Here is a 20,418-nt window from a genome sequence, read left to right on the forward strand (position 1 = left end):
TTCCCCCTAGAGTGAAGGAGTTCTCTAGACTTTCTGGGAGATAGCGGGAAATTTCTTTCAACCTGTGGGTTATGGGTAGATACCACTGATGGTCCAGACTTTTTTTTTAAAGTCCAGATTATTTTGTGTAGGATTATAGTAGTTTTTGTCCATCTATCTTGATTGATTGCTGTGCAGTTCTTACATCCGGGAATTGAGAGGCCTTAGCTCTACTCCAGGAGCTGTTTCTGGGTTACTTTTTTCTAATTTAAGGCTAACATTGCATTTGTCTCACTTAAGCTTTTGGGAATTAGGCAGCTGAAGGTGTTGAAGGTGCCATATTCTGAGAGTATTGATGCTGCATTTTTTTAAGCTTCCCTTGCTTTATTTTTGTTGTCCTCTTCTCTCCTTCCTCATTTATTCACTCTGACAGTATGGGAACTTGGGCAGGTATTTCTGAAATAAGTTAAGATCCTGTTAGAGGGCCCCTAACATGTTCTCTTGGGGAACTCATTATCTTGTATAGTTCCAGCTACTACCTTTGGGTAGATGGTTGTCAAATCTGCTTCATTTTCATTCATTCATTCGTTGATTCAATTGAATCATATTTATTGAGTGCTTACTGTGTGTAGAGCACTGTACTTAGTGCTTGGAAAGTATAATTCAGCAATAACGAGAGACAATCCCTGCCCACACTGGGCTTACAGTCTAGAAGGGGGAAGATAAACATCAAAACAAGTAAACAGGCATCAATATAAATAGAATTATATATATATGCACATCAAAAGAGTAAACAGGCCTCAATATAAATAGAATTATAGATATGTATCCCCTTCTCAGGGGATACAACTCTCAAACAAACACAAGTAGTAGGATAAGGTTAACTTGAAAATGTCTGGAAATCTGCTTTCCCTCCTGCCTTTTTTAGTCGGCATTAGAAAAGAGTCTCTGCTATGGCTTTTTTAAAAGGAAAAGATAGTCAATTTTTCAGCCTGAGTTGACCGGTTCCCATATCTTTAAATTATTTACCACATCCTTAAATTATCATATTGTTAAATTATTCATTATAAATTACTAATTCATATTAATGTCTGTTTTGCCCCCTATACTGTCAGGTCAGTATGGGCAGGGAACGTGTCTGCTAATTTTTTTGTAGTGTAATCTCCCAAACGCTGAGAACAGTGCTCTGCACATAGGTGCTCAATAAATGCCATTGATTGAAGCTTCTCACATGATTAGTGTACTAATGCACCTTTTTGCATGTATTAATTCCTTTTTAGGGTGAAAAATTTGGCCCTTTTGCTGGAGAGAAGCGAATGCCTCAAGAACTGGATGGCGCGATGGACTGCAGGTTGATGTGGGAGGTGAGCCCCTGATTGCCATTTTAAATATTCCGTAAAGGAAAAAAAAACGGGGTAGAAGTGGGTTTTTTTGGGGTGGGGGGAGTTCACTATCTTTGATTATAAAAAATGCCAAATTCAGACAAAATGCATATTTAACGTTTGGTATTGAGATATGTAGTTATTGAATGTTCTATAGTTTAATAGGCAGCAAGTTTACCTGCTAAAAATGATAGGAAGCCCACATTAAAACTAAATTACATGACATTGTTGTAGGTCTGATTTATTAATTTCCACTGTTGGAATGGTGGGATGTAAACTATTTCTAGGAATTGGAATCCTTTAGGGTAGCATTTCCCTTCTCAGGGTCTCACCTGGAGAGTTTCCAGTACTTTACCAGTCTTGACTATGGGAGGGAGAGTCCAGCAGAGGCAAACCCATTCCATTCTTAGCTTGGGCAGTGGCTAGTGAGTGGAAGGCAATCTGCCACAAATCAAAACTCCCCTGTGCTGGGCAGCAGCCGCATGGGAGAGAGTCAAGGGCAGAGACTCAAGTTTACACCACTGAAGGAGGCAATGGTAAACCACTTCCTTATCTTTACCAAGAAAACTCTGTGGGTACACAGAATGATTGCACATGCAGAGCAGGGCGTTGAGAGAGAGATGTGTGGGTCAAAGATGATGCAACAGCAAAAGACAAGGATAACATTGAAAAGAAAAGTTTTCCAGATTTGTATGTGGATGACATGGGCCTAAGAGTCAGAGGACTTGGGTTCTAATTCTGCCTTTGCCACTTGCCTGCCATATGACTTTGGGCAAGTCACTTAACTTTTCTGTGCCTCAATTTCCTCGTCGTTTAAATGGGCGATCAATTCTTGTTGCCCCTCCTTCTTAGACTGTGAACCCCATTTGAGATAGGGCCTGTGTCTGACCTGATCATCTCTCTCTCTTTTTTTTTTTTTCCTAGTATTTGTTAAGCACTCTCAATGTATTGGGCACTGTACTAAGTGTTGCAGCAGATTGAAGATAGATTGGACATAGGACCCGTCCCACATGGGGCTCACAGCCTTAATCCCCATTTTACAGATGAGGTAATTGAGGCACATGAAAGTTGTGACGTAAGGTTATTTTAAATTAAGATTATCTAGTATCTACCGCAGCGCTTAGTACTGTGCTTTTTAATGGTATTTAAGTGCTTCCTATGTACCAGGCACTGTATCAAGTACTGGGGTGGATACAAGCTAATCAAGTTGGACACAGTCCCTGTCCCACGTGGAGCTCATAGTCTTAATCCCCATTTTGCAGATGAGGTAACAGAGGCACGGAGAAGTTAAGTGACTTCTCTGAGGTCACACAGCGGTGTGGGATTAGAACCCAGGTCCTTCTGACTCCCAGGCCGTGTTTTATCTACTAGGTTACGCTGCTTTTCAATCAATCAATCAATCAGTCGTATTTATTGAGCACCTACTATGTGCAGAGCACTGTACTAAGCGCTTGAGCACTGTACTAAGCGCTTCACTTAACAAGCACTTAAATATTATTATTATTATTATTACTATTATTATTATTGTTTCCAAGCTCGTTTGCTGTCTTCTGGCCATTTCTCATCTGTCACCCATTCTTTAGCTTGTGTACTGTAGGGCGGCTAATTCAAATAGACTGTTTTTGCTGCTCACCAACAGCATAGATAAAGACTTGGAGGGAAGGGGAGAGAAAGGGTTTTGGAGTTATTAGTTTAGAAAGTAGTTGTATTATTTGTAGATTTGCTCTTATACTCTTCACTATTTTTAAGTCTTATTACTAGGAACAATAGTCCTAGGAACATTACTAGGAACAATAGTAGGAACAGTTGAGGGCTCACAAGGATGAGGATGATATTGAGGATTTAAGCAGTGCTTAATATAGTACCTTATTCAACCTAACAACCTCCTGCTAATGCTTATGTGTCTTTTTGTAGTGATTCTTAGCACGTGTGTATATGTATATTCAGCTGGATATCCAATTATTTATTCTGAGTCCATTCTTTGTAAATAATTTTACATCTCCTTTGCTTGAGTGTGAGCTCCTTATGGGCAGGGAGCACATCTGGTGCTGCTTCTGTTTTCTTTTCTCAAGCACTTGCTGAATACCCGGCTGGTGCTCAGTAAATACCATAATTATTACCTTGTTTTAACATCAGTTTGAAAATTTGTTTGCTAAATGGGTAGCACAGCTACAGTATGGGATCTGTGGGATGGATAGTGAAATTGAGCTGATATGGTCTGCTAGGTAATTCAGATGTCCTTCTAAAATAAGAGTTTCACTAAATAATTCAAGCTCTCTATAGGGCTTGCCCTTGCCCAGTAGGAATGATTTTGGCCCATTAGATAAAAGACCTGTTTAAAAGTTAATGTAGCTTCCAAAATCCATGTTTACAAGATGGGCCATAATGCCTCTTTGAGAACTGTAATTGTATTTTGTAAAGTAACCTTTCATTTCGAAGATTATTGGGTCATTTGGGATTTCTTGGGTTAGTAATGGATTTTTAAAAAGTGCCAACATCTTGAATGTCTTTAGAACTCTGCAGTGCATATTAGGAAATGACAGTGCATTTTGAAAAGTTCAACAATGTGACCTGCAGTCTTCTTGGGAAAAAATGAGGGGTTACTGACACAATATGCACAAAATAGCCAAAGGTGGGAGGTGGGTGTTTTGCTGTCAAATGAAGAGGAATACTTTTTTAGTTTCAGGAGTTACATGAAGGAAGGTGAAAACACTTGTAAACGTACATCGGGCTTTTCAGTGCCTTAAGCGTCTCTTCTTATTTAATCATGTATTAAGTGACTCTGCTTATACACATCCCATCACACTACACCTCATTTGTATCTATCTTGACCCACATAGGTCGAGATAGATACCAACGTAGAATCACCAACAAAGTTAAAACTGTTTCAGTGTTCATCAGATGTGGGGTGGGGACTCTCATTTTCGACTCCTCCCTCATTTTGGTGGATTTGAGACTGCCAGTTTTGGAGACTATTCTCCTTCATCTCTGAGAAGGTGGTTCTACTCCTTGGAATTTTATGCTGGTGTGGTTTTGGCTAGTTGTTTTTAAACTGGGCATTTTGTTTACATGTTTATATCTTCCCCCGTATTCGTGCCGTGATTACAATTAGGTTGCTGGTGTGTGGGAACTTGATTTAACATCAGGTTTTTACTGCCTTGATTTTCAGAAAAATGTTTTCAACTGCTTAAAATCCTTCCTTTTACCTTGTTGTTTATACTAGACCTTTAGTTGTTTGGGACGAAGCCTTTTTTTTTTTAACCACATGTTTTCGCTATGCAGATGTTTCACTATGTCCAAATGGAACTGATTATAGAAGGCCATTAATGACAAAATACCACCCAGGAAGTCCTGGAGAATGTAGAAGCCTGGGAGGGAATTGGAAAAACAAATGTCAGAGTGCTTTTCCTTTGCTTCCTGACCCTTATCCTGCAATAAACATTCTCAGCAAGTAGCACGGGATAGTGCAGAAATGGAAAAATGCAGCCTGTTAACTGTACTTCATTCCCAGGATGTCAGTGCTTGGTTGGCTGCTGTTTAGGATGTCTGAAACCTGGAAATGTTTTCCTTCAGGCTGTAGGTAACTTGGGGAATGCCTTCGGAGCTCTGCCATCGTGGAGCAGGTAAATGACCCAAGAACCATCCTGGGCATTGTGTGGGGAAAATGGGCCCAGAAGGAATCCTGTGAATATTTGGATCATAGGGTGTAGGGGAAGGTCACAGTGGCTACCGAGGTGGCTACCATGGCGACGCCTAGCTGGACTGTGTCGTTCTGGGACAGAATCAGCAGTATGGCACTATCACTCTGACCATAAACGGGTTTTCTTTGTCAAATTCCTGCATGTATTTACCATGGGCTGCATCTCTTCCCTTGCTCCTCCCTCTGCTCCAGTGGGAGCATGACTGGCAGGAGGGAGAGGGGGCGATTGGCATAGTGCAAACCAGTCAATCCATCAGTGGTATTTATTGAGTATTGACTCTGTGCAGAACATTGCCCTAAGCACTTGGAAGAGTACAACACAGCAGGGTTGGTAGACATGTTCTTTGTCCACAGTCTAGAGGGGAAGACAGACAGACACACACATGCATGCACAAATGATGGCTTTATCCTGGGGCTGAGGGAGGTCATTAACCATTAGCAGTATGGTCAATTCCTGGGGACCAGTCCTTAGTCCCGAACTCTTTGTTCTTGGACATTGGCTCATCTGTCGTTTTCAGCAGGAAGCTCTATATATCCACTAGAAAATATGGCAGCTGAATATTGGCCCCTTTACTGAGCCTGGAAGGACAGTCAGAGATGCTCACTGTTCTTGTAAGGTATTGAGCCCTGCGGTTTTGAGGTTGGTTCTGTCATCTCCTCGTTTTGGCTAATGGCATCAGCACGTGGTCAGCTTTGGCACCTCAGGGCAGTGGATTCATTAGCCAAGTCCACCATCCCGTGACCTCTCCTAAGCTGCCCGGTTTCCTTAGCTACAAAGTAAGGATGGCCAGTGAGGGTTAATGAAGTGGCTGTAATATTCTTTGAGCCCTTCAGAGGCTGTGAGACTTGAAGTAGGACCATTGTTAATGCCAAATTAACCGTTTCTCAATGTTTCTATTTTTAGAACTCACTTTTCATTCTGTTGTGAAGTACAGAAGTATTTCTGGAAAAGTAATGTTGAGTTCGAGGAAAAAAAACCCTTAAGAGACATGAAAGAGATAAGAGATTCAGAGAAAAGATGTTAAAAAAATCCTATACTCTTTTCAGACTCACCAAAATACTGTAAGTTAAAATAACTCCATTTTCCTTAAAATATATATATATATATATATATATATATATATATATATATATATATATATATCCCTCATCAGTTTGCCAGAATCCTGGGACTAATCAGAGGAATGGATTCTGATCTCAATTCTGCCATTTGTCTGTTCTGTGACTGTGAGCGAGTCACTAGTCACTGTGGGCTTCAGTTCTCTCATCTGCAAAATGGGGATTGAGTGTCTGTTCTCCCTCCTACTTAAACTATGAGCCTTATGTGGGACCTGATTATCTTGTACCTACCCCACTGCTTAGTTCAGTGTTTGGCACATAGCACTTAACAAAAAACACAATTATTATTATTAGTATCCATCTCAGCGAGGGGTTTGGGATTTGTCGTGGACAGGGAATATGTCCATTTATTGTTGTATTGTACTCTCCCAAGTGCTTAGCACAGTGCTCCACATGCAGTAAGCACTCAGTAAGTATGATTGAATGGTGTTACACTACTTATCTGGATGCAAGAAGACTGTACGTCCATATCATTCTGTGGGACAGAATAATCCAGACTTAATATTTTGTTGCAGCTACATCTTCCTTCTGTACTTTTGATGTGTTTGACATTGGCACACAGCCCAACATTAGCTCATAGTTCATATACACATATGTAAGTTACCTGTGATTAGGATGGTGTCCTAGCCAGTTTATTGTGGGGAATTCTCGCAAATCTTGGGTGCATTAAGGTAGAGAATGAAGCTGAGCTGTTTTAGGTGCTCAATTTAAGGGCAGTAATCTTCCCAAAATGTTACTTTGGGACTAAACTCATTTCTTTATACATAAGAAACCCTTCTACCTACTTCCCAAAGACTGTGGTGGTCTTCACTCAACCAGAAAACTCAACAATCAATCAATTTATAGTATTTAATGAGCACTTAGAGATGCAGAGCACAATACTAAGCACTTGGGAGAGTAGATTACAATAAAGTAGGTAGGCACAATCACTGCCCACAAGGTGCTAAGGGAGAGACTGACATTAAAATAAATTACAGCTAGTGGAAAATGGAGGCAATAAGGAGGCTGCTGGTGGGATGAATATCAAGTACTTAAGGGGTACAGAGTCAAGTGCATAGGTGACACAGAAAGTAGGGGAATGAGGCCTTAGGGAAGGACTCGTGGAGGATGTAAGATTTTTAGGAGGGCTTTGAAGGTGGGGAAGGTGGTGGTCAGTCAGATATGAAGGGGAAGGCAGTTCCAACCCATGTCATAATTTATTCTTCCGGCTTACTTTTGTGTCCCCAGGAAAAGGTAGGTCTGCAGACCACATTTTATGAGTTTCTAGGGGCTTGAACCTAGGCAGTTTGTGTTTACTGAGGTTAGTTCAAAAACAAGCACAATAATTTAATGAAAAAGGAATGAAAAAAGCAAACAAGAAAAATGGCCAAGTAGTTCAGTTGAACAACTCTTCCGGAAACCACATGGGAGGGTCCTAGTAACCAGGCAAGTGGGTGGCTGTAGCGTCGATGAATTAAATGACTGTTACTGCCGTGGTGGTTGGGTGTAGAAGACTCAACTCTGCGTTTTTGAGGGGGCTCCTTTCCACTTCTTCAAAAGGCCAGTTGTGCTTCACAAGTAAAATTACGTATTTATCTCAAGGTCATATAAATGGAAGTATGCAAACTTCATATTTTCGTATGTGCTGTGTTTATGATCCTGAACTCTGGCTTGGCGGATTGGCTTCCCTCAAGAGTTAGTTTTGGAGTTCATAGGCTAGCCTCATATTCTCCTCCTCTTGAGTAAAGGCATTTTCTTTTAGTACCAGAGCAGTAATTCCTCTCTGATAAGCGCTCAATAAATACGATTGATGATGGTGATGATGATGATGATGATGATGTGGTCTTCTGGCCAGGAATTGATCTCCATTAAGGTTCCCACCCCGGGTTCACCAGAGAGTCATACTGTACAATCGTGTTTTTTGTCTGAAGTTTAAAGTCATATATTATACCCTCCCAAGTGCACAGTACAGTAATCTGCACATAGTAATTGCTCAATAAATAGCATTGACTGATTAATTGCTTTGCGTACAGTAAGTGCTCAGTAAATATGACTGAGTGGTCTTTTTTTAATAAGGAATTTCTCCATATTTAAGTGATCTCAGAGAGTTTTGCTTAAGGTTGGCACACTCCTTAGCCTTCATGTATAAAAGTCCATTTTATTTTTGACCTCTTTAGTTTTCAAGCCATCAGTCAATCAATCAATCAATCGTATTTATTGAGCACTTACTGTGTGCAGAGCACTGTACTAAGCGCTTGGGAAGTACATGTTGGCAACATATAGAGACAGTCCCTTGCCAACAGTGGGCTCACAGTCATACTTATTGAATGCTTTCTATGTACAGAGCATTGTACTAAGTGCTTGGGAGAGTACGATGTAACAGAGTTGATAGACATGTTCTCTGCCCACCATGAGCTTACAGTCTAGAGAGGGAGACAGGCATTAATATAAATTATAGATATGTACATAAGTGCTGTTGGGCTGAGGGTGGGTTGAAGAAAGGGAGCAAATCCCAGATGCAGGGGTGAAGCAAAAGGGAATGGGAAAAGAGGAAATGAGTAGTTAGGGAATTCAATCAATAGTGGTATTTATTGAGCTCTTACTGTGCTCAGAGCACTGCACTAAGTGCTTGGGATAGTACAGTACAACAGAGTTGGTAGAAATGTTCCCTATCCACAAGGAGCTTATAGCCTAGAGGAGGAGCTTACAATCTAGAGAAGCCAGAAAAGGTTCCAAATTCCCTCTGGCCCCCAAAGATGATGTTTTTCTATGAATAAAGGAAGGCCTCTTGGAGGAGATGTGTCTTCACTAAAACTTTGAAGATGGGGAGAGTGATTATCTTTTGGATATAGAGAGGGAGGGTATTCCAGGCCAGAGGCAGGACAACGTGGGAGAGAGGTAATTGTTGTAAATATTTTAATGCTTGTCTCCCTCCATTACGCTGTATCTCCCCTTATGAGCAGAGAACATGCCGTTTTATTTTGTGCTTCCCAAATACCTAGAGGAGCACACCATTCCATGTGGGTGCTCAATAAATGCAACTGCTGAAGTGTTTTCCTTATAGTGTTGCAGTTCCTTTATCCAGAGGGCCAGCAAAGCCATAAAGAACTCTACATCTTAAAGCAGAGAAGGGAGGGATTTGGGAGGCTTGAAATAGTAATAGTAGTAGTAATAAAGATAGTTACTGAACATTGCTTGTTGCAGTATGCTGTGCTAAGTGCTTGGGAAGTATAACGAAAGCATGAGCCCCATTCCATCTCCCATAAGGAACGTGCACTCTAGTGGGTGAGACAGAGAAAAAATATTTGCAAATGGAGTAATTAGAATAAATACAGTGACTGTTCAATCGGGCATGTGTACATATATACTAAGTGTTGAGGGGCAATATGCATAGATATGTGAGTGCTAGAGATGGCTGGTGGTTTGATGGGACTTGGGATTTGAGTTATTCAGGGAAGGCCTGTTGGAGAAGGTGGGATTTTAGGAGACTTTGAAGGTGGAGAGAGTTATGGTCTGTCTGAGTTGGGGAGGAAGGGGAGTTAGTTCCAAGCTTGGGGAACAGTGTGAGTGAGGGTACAGAGGTGGGAGAGTCAATAGTGAACTAATGCTAGAAGGTTGTCTTGGGGGGAGCGGAAACTTTGAATTTTACTTCAGATTAATTTTAGAGAAAAAGGCAAACTGGCTATTTATGTTCCTTTGAAATCCAACAGGATTTTGGAGTTTTCTCATTTATTCATAAAAGAAGGGGCTGCTTTGTTAGGCCAGATGCATTTTTGGATGCATATCCATCATCAACTGTTGGCCACATTAGCTGTTTGGATGCATGATTTTTTGATCTGTGAAATTGCATTTGAGAAATGTTCTGCCCTTATGTAAGGTACTCAGCAAGTTCTTCAGCATTGTTTCCTTAGATGTTGCTGCAGCCATTTACTGAATTGAACTGCGCCAAGGGGTTGGAAAGAGCCCTAAAGTGATTGTCTTTGGCTGGTTTCTGGCCTGGATTCCTCTGGGTCATCAAACCTAAACTGTGGGGTAACTTGGGGCCTGCTGGATTTCAGCTAGCTGGTGGGAGTGAAGAGACTTTTAGATCACAGGCATAGCAACTTGTTTCTCTCCTCCTATTCACCTTGGATTTCAGCCTCTTTGAAAGCACCTCGACTGCTCCATCTATGTTATAATCCCTTTGCTCAGTAAATCCTGAAAGTGATGACTTACTGAAAACACCATTTTCATTATTGCTAACTAATCCCTGTTTTGTGCCCACTGTCTTTGGCACAGTGTAATATGGAACACTTTGCAAGTTTGTGGTCTCTCTGTGCATTAGCCCAGTTTTAGTATATTGGTTGCTGGAGACCAACTGGATCCCTGCAGAGAAGTGTGTAACCAAAGATGGACTGCCCTTGAATTTTTTTTCTTTTTAACTTTAAGGGACTGATTGCAGCATGCTGTATGTTGGAGGGCATTTTTGTGGTCTTCATTACTACAGATGCCACATTGTGGTTTCCTTTCAAATGATTAAAATTCTTTATTTTGATTAATTAACTTTTGTGGAAATATTTTGACTTGGGTGGAGATTTTCCATCAACCCCAAAGTTCAGTGCATTTAACTGGGACAGTTACTGGAAAGTTATAGATAGAAAATACCCATTGTGGACTTAAGAAATTCAACATTTTTTGGTTCACCGACAAATTCTTGACTAGGGAACTTTAGTTGCTCTTTCAGCTAACTAGATTTTCCCAGGCTTTTTCCTTGTTGGAAGGAAAATTTTAAAATCACTAAAGCATGCTGAATACCCCACACCCAAATACTTCCAAATAATACCAAATCTTCCAGATGCACTGGGAGCATTTTATTGAGTATCTTCTAGAGTTAGGCAAAGAATTATCTGCAGGTTAGGAATACTAGCCTGTGTTCACTTGCTTTATACTTAACCCGGTTTATCTGTTTTCTATTGTCTTGGTTTAATTCTCTCAGAAAAACTTCATGTTTTCTTTTCATAGTAAGAAGATTAATGATTTTGGTTGTGAATTGTCTAGTGGTTTGGTGTATAGCAGTCCTCCGCAATATGATAAATGACTATTTTAGTCCATTTGCTTCACTTTCAGAATTATTGTCATCCCTGTGCCTGTTTACTTTCTAAAAAAATAGTCTTTTCATTTTTACCTATTATCAAGCCAAACACATTTAGAAATCAGTGGTTACACAGTGTTAGTAGCATATCTGCTGCTGCACATAATTCAACACTCAAAGCATTACAAAGTTTGTTGGCAGGTTATTTGTATGAATGGAGGAGGCTGCCCCTGATTTGCATAAAAGGAAGAAAAATCTCAGTTTCAGCACTCCGACATGGAAGGCAGAGGCTTCAGGCCTCCGGATGAGGTGCATAGATTTGCTTACTGACTCACCTGCTTAGATTGCAGATGAGACTGGTTGCATCTTGGCCAAGGAAACCTCTAACCGATTCCTCTTAAAAATGTTCACTTTACGTGCAGTGCTGCAAATCACATTAATCCAGTGCTGAGTCTCAATTTAGTCTTTTGGTGTGTGCAGCCTTAAGGACTTTGTCCCAGAAAGCACTCTAATGTGTAGAAATTTCAAAATGTTAACCAGATTGAGTGAATTTCTTGAAATGCTTTCTTGGAACCAGTTCCTGAGTGGATTGAAATCAGAACCTGTGTTCAGTCCATTCTGTCTCAGGGGAGAAAACACTTTAGAGGTTAATGGGATTCCAAAACTCCCTCTAAAATATCCAAATCCCTTGGACTTCCACTTGGGAGTCAGGAAAAAGCCAGGCAGTAACAGACTTGGTAGCTGCAGGAGTAAACAGGATCTGTTTTTGGGGAAAAAAGTGGATTTTGCTGTAAGATGTCTTTGACTCTTTAGAGCCGATTGTATATAATTACAGGCATCAATAGCACCAAGTACATATAACATTTTATTGCAGGCAATGTTTGAGTCTACTGGATTGTAAACTCTTTGAGGGCTGGCATGATGCCTGTTCCTTAGCATGTATTCCAAACTCCTCATATTCTGATACATGTCTTGTGGGTATCTGTAAATACTTGTTGACTGACTACTGACTACATCCCAGCATTTTCTGCAGTCTGTGTGATGAAGAATCTTGGGCAATGCGGGCACTTGCCCAAGGCATATTGCATTAGGGTTCGTAGACATCCCAGGTCTGGATATAGGAAAATCCTAAGCAGATAGGTCAATCCAGTAAAGTGTCTCCAACCATGAAATGTTTTATTAAAAAAAATTATATAGGACATGATTTAGGGTTGCTTTTTCCTTATTTTTACAAACTTTCAAAATTCGTCTGAGAAATCAATGAATGCAAATGTTAAATGCTAAAATTCTCCAGTGGTGCACGAAGACTTTTGTAGGGGAATATGTTGTTCCTGTTTTTCATCTTTTGCTCACCATCTGTATATTGAACGGTGTATTATGTCTTTATGAGGTGAAAAAAGCAATAGAAAGTCTAGCACGTGTCTTCAAGAGGTTTATGAGATGATTCTGGTCTATAGTTTCCTTATGTGTTAAGTTCTTGCCCTGGGTTTGATATCTCTTCAAGAATTGGCAGCGATAGTTAAGCAGGTCCACAATGAACATGATTTTTTTTTTCCAATCTAATGTAAAGCTCAAGCAAATGGAGCACAGGGATGAAAGAAAGTAGAAGAGCATATGACTGTAGTATGGGTACTTAACTTTCATGTTTCTACTTTTACCAGTGATTTATCCTCTCTTCCGTTCTTCAAGTAAGGCTTCCTGGGACCCAATACTACATTAGTTCCTTAGACCACATGTTGTGTATAAGTGTCTGTGCCCAGTTTTTGTTTGCTGCTAAATGCACAAAGTTGGTTTGGCTTTGAGTTCCAATGAGACTCACAAAATTGAAGAGGCCTAACTTACTTTATGCTCTGAGCAGGTGTAGGTGAAAACTGAACACAGACACCGTGTCACCTGTCTGCTGAGTGGGATGCCTGCGTAGCTGGTCTAGAGTGAGCTGAAGAGGGGAAATGGAAGATAAAGTGCCATGTCCAGAGATGTCCCACATTCCTCCTGGGCTGGGGGAGACTGCACAACATGGAGGCCCAGATGATGCCCAAAAGTCACAGCCCCAAATGGTGTGGGTTTAGAACAACAAGACTAGGTAGCATTCCATGGAGAGTGGAGCATTGTGGGCTTCCTGAGCAGGGTAGGCTTCTTCACTCCTCACACAGGGAATTCTTGTGTTGAGTTGGTATTTAAGAGGGCAAAGCACACTCTCCTTTCCTTTTCCCTCCAAAAGATTGTCCCCTACTGGATAATTCATCTGTGTTTCTAGTGAGGTAGGTCCTTGAAGCATGCAGTGTAAACCTGACTAGATTGCAAGATTTAATGAAGTCAGGTTGTAGAGAGGCTGGGTGGTGATGAGGAAAGAGCTGGGAATTGGGAGTCAGAAGGAACCATGAGGCGGGAGCTTCACCACATCTCCCCCTTGCCTCCCCAACTCCTTTCCACTTTCAAGAAGATGGACCAGTGCCTCTGACCCATTCCCTCTCACCTACTAAATGGTACTTTCTCCCACTCTTTCTTCCCTCCCTGACCCCTTCTCCTTCTCTGCCTTAAACATGTTCTCTTCTACCCTATTCTAAAAAATCTAGCTATCTCTCCATCTCCAAGCTCTCATTTCTATTTAAAGGCCTCACACATGTTGTAAATTCTTCCTCCCTCCACCTTCTTTCCTCCAGTTCCTTTCTTGACCCTCTTAAATGCAACTTCTTCCCACTTCATTTCATCGAGTCGGCTGTCTCCAAGGTCCCCAGTTGTGTTCTGCCAAATCTAATGGTTTCTATCTCCACCTCTCAGCTGCCTTCAGCACTGTGGACCAGAAACACTATTTAAATTTGGCACTGTTCTCTTTTGGTTCTCCTCTTTCCTCTCCATGCTCCTTTTCATTCTCTTTTGCTAGCTCTTCCTCTGTCTCTCATCCCGTAACTGTGGATGTCCCTGAAGGTTTTATTCTGGGTTCCCTTCTCTTTCCTTACTGCCTTCCTTTTAGACTGTAAGCTCGTTGTGGGCAGGAAACGTCTCTACCAACTGTGTTGTACTCTTCTAAGCTCTTAGCACAGTGCTCTGCACACAGAAAATGCTCAGTAAATACCATCGACTGATGATTGATCCACTCCCATGGCTTCAATTACCTTCTCTTTGTGGTTAACTACCAAATCTACCTCTTTGTAGTCTCACATTTCTTCCTGCCTCCAGGACATCTTGAATGGAAGCAGTGTGGCCGAATGGATAGAGCATCGGCCTGGAAGTCAGAAGGACCTGATTCCAAGCCTGATTCCACCACTTGTCTGCTGTGTCACCTTGAGCAAGTCACTTAACTTTTGTGTTCTTCAGATACCTCTCTGTAAAATAGAGGTTAAGACTGTGACCCCCATAAGGGACATGGATGGAGTACAACTTGACTTGCCTGTATCTGCCCCAGTGTTTAGTACAATGCCTGGCACATGTTAAATGCTCAATACTTTAAAAAAAAAAAGTTCCACCAGCACCTTAACCTCAATATGTCAGAAATTGAACTCATCTTCCCTCCTAAATCCTCTGTTGGACCTAACTTTTCCATCGCAGTTGACAACGCTACCGTCCTCCCCATCTCTAGACTGTGAGCCCGCTATTGGGTAGGGACCGTCTCTGTGTGTTACTAACTTGTACTTCCGAAGCGCTTAGTACAGTTCTCTGCACACAGTAAGCACTCAATAAATACGATTAAATGAATGAATCTCTTAGGCCAGCAACCTCAGCATTATCTTCGACTCCCTCTCCCTCTCGTTCACCCCCATATTTAGTACCTTGCCACATCTGTTGTTTTTTCCTCCATGACGTGTCCCGGAACAGCCCCTTCTCCTCTGTTTCAAACAGCCACCACATTGGTCCAGGCACAGGTCATATCCCAGCATGAGTGCTGATTTAATCAATCAGTTGTATTTATTGAGTGCTTCTTATGTGCAGAGCACTGTATTACGCACTTGGGAGAGTACAATACAATAGAATTAGCAGACACATCCTCTACCCATAACGAGCTCCCAGTCCAGAGGTGGATACACTTATTAATATGAATACGTAATTTGTAATATATAATTTAAAGATATGTACCTAAGTGCTGGGGGTGGGGCGCATATCAAATGTCCAGAGATCAAAGATTGAAGTGCCTTGGTGATGTAGTAGGGAGAGTGAGTTAGGGAGAAGAGAACTTAATTGGGGGAGGCCTGTTGGAGGAGATGTAACCTTAGTAATGCTTTGAAGATTTAGTCTCCTCATTGACCATCCTGCTCATGGTGTCTTCCCTCTCCAGTCTATACTTCACTCTGCCCACTGGATCATTTTTCTAAAATTGTGTTCTGCACCCATCTTCCCACACCACAAAACCCTCTGTGGTTACCCATTTTTCGGCACTTGAAATAGAAACTCCTAATCTTTTGGCTTTAAGGCACTCTTGCTTATCTACTCTCCTCTCTCACTATTCCCCTTATAGACTGTGAGCCCGTTGTTGGGTAGGGACCATCTCTATTTGTTGCAAACTTGTACTTCCTAAGCGCTTAGTACAGTACTTTGCACACAGTAAGCGCTCAGTAAATAAAAAGGATTGAATGAATTCCCCAACTCACTCTATATTTGTTTTAAGATAATGTACGGTGCTTAGATTAACCTACTCATTGTTCTCCTCTCCCACTACTGATCTCTTGGTCACACCCTTCTTCCTGCTTAGAACTACCGCCTCTTCAATTCTGCCAGATAAAAGCTCTCCCATTTTCAAAGCCCGTCTGAAATAAAATCTCTAGACCACGTAAGCACTTCTACACCACCATACACTTTTGTACTAACTCTGTATCGCAACATTCCTTATTATTTAAGCACTGATTCTTGTACATAGCCCCTTTTACTTCTTCCTCCTATCTGTAAATGATTTACTGCCCTTTTTCCCTACTACAGTGCTCTGCACACAGTGAGTGCTTAGTGAATACAATTGAATAATAAATATTATTGATGAATAGTTAGAGTGTAAGGTCCTTGAGGGCCAGGATCATATCCATTAACTCTCTTCTGCTCTTCCATTCACTTATTGCTTGACCTTGAACACAGTATGTGCTCAATAAATTCTACTAATGGATTGATTGGGATCTGTTTTCTAATGTCACCTCTAAGACTAATGCTATCAGTGGTCTTCTGTGTGACAGTGGACAAGTCACTTAACCTCTCTGGGTCTCTTTCTTGGCTGTAAAATGGGGATAAGATACTTCTCTCCCTACCACTTAGACAGTGAATTCTATGAGAGACAGGGATTGTGTCTGATTTGAATAGCTGTATCTACCCCAGGATTTAGCATAGTATTGGAATTTATTAGCAGTTAATGCCACAACAAAGCCCTATAGAGTGAAGCAGGTACTCTCCTGGTTAAAGGAAGGAAAAGCAGAGGATAACTTTCCCTAAGAATTCCTGTACTAGGATGTCTGCCATTCTGCTTGCTACAGAAAAACCTTTCCAAAGAGAAATTTTGATTTCACATGACCACCTTCACCAGGAGATTAAAGATCATGAAGGACAAAGCCCTGAGGTTGCGTGTTAGGAAAACAGTGCATTTGTGACATTGGATACATTTGTGACAACGGACATTGGAGTGATGGAGGCGAGACTGCATTTTCTGCCAAACCCTTTCCTGCCAACACTGGCATTTGCAGCCAGCCGTGGCTTTGTCTGCAGAGGGAGATATGCCTGCTAAATAGCTCTGTTGGCAAGACTCTTGGAAAGCACCCCAACTGTCTGTTGGACAAGGAGAACCATGTTCTGCCCTCCAGGACTGTCTGGGCGGTGAAAGAGGGGGACAGTTATTTAACCAAGAGGTATACTTCGCCAGCAGAAAGTTGAAAACTGAGAATGAGGCCTTTATTTCCTCTAACAAACCCCACTTCTCTCAAAAAAAAAGTGAACTAGACAGAATGTAATTTCCTTGTGGGCAGGGACCCTGCTACTTCATGTTGTATTTTCTAAAGCGCCTAGCACAGTGCAGTGTGCCCACTGGGTGCCTGAGCTGCTATTCCTACATTATTGGAGGTATCTTCAAACTATTTTCCCCACCTCATCAATTCTCATTGTGTCAATGGCTGCTATAACCTGGAGCTCTGCTGGTTATCCCAGGGAACCCTGAGAATAAGAGAGCTGGACTCTAATCCCAGTACTTCCTGCTGGAACTATGCTACCGGAGGTGAAAATGTTTGATCAAAGAATCACCTAGGCCCACCCGGAATTCGTCTATTCATTCATATTGAGTGCTTATTGTGTACAGAGCACTGTACTAAGAACTTAGGAAAGTACAATACAACAATAAACAGAATCCTGAGTAGTTTGCTAATGAGGACAACCAAGAATGGGGAGACTAAGTCAACTGCCTGCTGGTTTAGGATGGTGTGATAAAGCATCAGCACTGTGCTGCAGTTACTTTGGCTGTATGTCAGTCAATTGTACTTAATAGTAAATGCAAATGAATGTATGGTATTTAAGCACTTACTATATGCCAGGCACTGTTCTAAGCACTGGGGTAGATACAAGGTAATCAGGTTGTCCCACTTCGGGCACACAGTCTTAATCTCCATTTTACAGATGAGGTAACAGAGGCAAAGAGAAGTTAAGTGGCTTGCCCAAGGTCACACAGCAGACAAGTGGCAGAGGCAGGATTAGAACCCATGTCCTCTGACTCCCAAGCTCGTGTTCTTGCCACTAAGCCACACTGCAGAACACTGTACTAAGTGTGGCTTATGCACTCTGAGCTGGGGATGGAAACATTGCTTTTGCAAAGCACTACACTGAATGCTTAGGAGAGGACAGTGGAAGCAAGACACACATTTTCTGCCCTCAAAGAGCTGATAGTCTGACAGAAATTATTTACAAATTGTGGTTGCAGAAGGAAGAACAAGGATACTATAGCAAGTTATAGCCGACAGTCAATGCCTATATTATTGAGTGCCTGCTGTTTGCAGAGTACTGTAGTAAGGGCCTGGAAAAGTTCAGTTCAGTAGAGTTGGTAGACATAACCCCTGCCCACAAGGAGCTGACAGTCTACAGGGGGCACAGATATAAGCATAAATTACAGATAGAGGAAATTGAGTATTGGGTATGTATATAAATGCTGTGGGGCTTGGGGGAGCATTCAAATGTTTAAGGGGGTACACAGCCAAGTGCATAGGTAGTGTAGAGGAGAGGGTGACTTAGGCTTAGTCAGGGAAGACCTCTTCGTGGAGATGTGATTTTCTGAGGGTTTTGAAGATTGGGAGAGTAATAGAGAGTCAGATATGAAGGGGAGGGAAATGGAAGGCATTCTGGAGGATGTGGTATTCTAGGAGGGCTGTGAAGATGGAGGGAGCTGTGGTATAGCAGATTTGGGGGTTGGGTCAGGCTTTCAGGATGAGGGAAACAAGTGGATGAGTAACTGTAGGTGACAAATCAAAAGTGAAGTATAGGAATATGAGTTTGGGAACCAATCAATTAATTGTAATTAAGCCTCTCCTCCCCCTCTAGAGTGTAAACTCATGGGCAGGGAACATGTCTATCAACTTTGTTATATTGTACTCTCCCAAGGACTTAGTGCAGTGCTCTGCACATTTTGCTCAATAAATACGATTGATTGAAAATGGTAGGGGAGTAAGCAGTGTAGCCTAGTGGAAAGAACACGGGCTTGGGAGTCAGAGGATCTGGATTATCATATTATCATCCTGGCTCTCCAACCTGTCTGCTGTGTGACCGTGGACCAGTCATTTAACTTCTTGGTGCTTCACTCTGTAAAATGTAGACAAGGACTGTGACCAACCTGATTAGCTTGTATCAACTCAGTGCTTAGAACAGTACCTGGCACATAGTAAGCACTTAACAAATACCATAAATACATTTTCCAAGTACTTAGTACAGTGATCAGCACACAGTAAGAGCTCAGTACATACAATTGACTGACTAGAAGCTCCAGAGGGTAATAAAGATGGGTAATATGAGATTCTCGGGAAGAGAAGGAGGATGTGGAGTGGGAGAGAGAGCAAAAGTAACATTGGGAAATGAGAAGATTGGCTCTTTCCACCTTCTCCATAAGATGGGGGAAGTGGAGGAAGGCGAGTCCCTTTGGGAAGGACTGGCAGGGGAGACCTCTCCTCATCCCCCAGGCTGCCAAATTGGAGTTGTAATGCACAAGATTTAGTAACTGAAGATGATTGGTGCCGGTGACCTCTAATTATAAGGTATTTTCTCCCTCCCCTTTGGCTTCCAGGAAGCCTGGTAGATTTTCCTGATGAAACTTGTCCAAAAATGGAATGTGATATTGTGAGCCAGTCTAGATCTCACAAATTGAATCCTACCGTAGCTTTCTGACCTTTAACTTGATCTAAAGTTTTATGCTTCATTGACCCCAGACTCTGCTAGTCTGCCAGCAGACACGATGATTTTCTTCATGTGGTTTTCTAGTTTCTTGTTAATTAGTATATCATTAGAGGGGGCTTTTGCCAAGGTAACATAATTTAGTAACAGCTTTCAGCTCTGTGCTGCCAGTAAGCTTTCCTGGAGCAGATTGAGCCAGCTCCTTGGTCTTCCTGAACTGGAGTAGGGAGTCTTCCAGCTTGGCTGATGATGCCCACGAAATGTGCTGTAGCAATGTGTTGAATCTTGCCTCATTGATCCAGAAAAATCCTCCAGCTGTGATAGATATTTTCCATTGCCCCCATAGTGTCCCTTTTTCTTCCAGGTAACATACATTTTTAAAAAGCAGAGGTGCTATGGCCCAGAAGATACAACACAGGCATTTTAGACATAAGCACCCTTAGTTGATGGCCTCCTGACCCTGGACTTAGAAGAATCCATGTCCTCTCCTGCCTCACTTTGCTGTTCTCCTACTACAACCCAGCCTACACACTTCACTTCTGTAATGCCATCTTACTCACTGTACCTCGATCTTGTCTATCTTTTGGCCAACTTCTCCCAATGTCCTGCCTCTGGCCTGGAATGCCCTCTCTCTTCATACACAACAGACGCTCATTCTCCCCATCTTCAAAACCTTACTGAAGGCACATCTCCTTCGAGAAGCTTTCTCTGACTCAGCCCTCATTTCCTCTTCTCCCACTCCATTCTATGTCACCCTGCACTTGGATTTGCTCCCTTTATTCACCCCTTCCTCAGTCCCACAGCACTTATGTCCATATCCATAATTTATTTATTTGTATTCATGTCTGTCTCCC

The 20,418-nt window shown here is 41.8% G+C and overlaps 1 protein-coding gene and 1 non-coding gene across 4 annotated transcripts in view; both read left to right on the plus strand.

Moving 5' to 3' along the window:
• The window catches only part of PRDM5 (PR/SET domain 5), a 144,582-nt gene that overhangs the window by 5,033 nt on the left and 119,131 nt on the right, over positions 1-20,418 (plus strand). For all 3 annotated transcript variants that reach the window (XR_005456519.1, XM_038769297.1, XM_038769298.1), the window contains exon 2: positions 1,260-1,343. Coding sequence is in view for 2 of the 3 variants with exons in the window: in XM_038769297.1 (XP_038625225.1) it covers positions 1,260-1,343 (84 nt within the window). In the remaining variant the exon portion in view is untranslated. The remainder of the gene's footprint in view (positions 1-1,259; positions 1,344-20,418) is intronic.
• LOC119947759 lies at positions 1,676-1,813 on the plus strand. Its single transcript, XR_005456556.1, has one exon. It is a non-coding gene; the product is annotated as a small nucleolar RNA SNORA7 (small nucleolar RNA).

The sequence above is a fragment of the Tachyglossus aculeatus genome, chromosome X5 (genome assembly GCF_015852505.1).
Source record: "Tachyglossus aculeatus isolate mTacAcu1 chromosome X5, mTacAcu1.pri, whole genome shotgun sequence".
Lineage (NCBI taxonomy): Eukaryota > Metazoa > Chordata > Mammalia > Monotremata > Tachyglossidae > Tachyglossus > Tachyglossus aculeatus.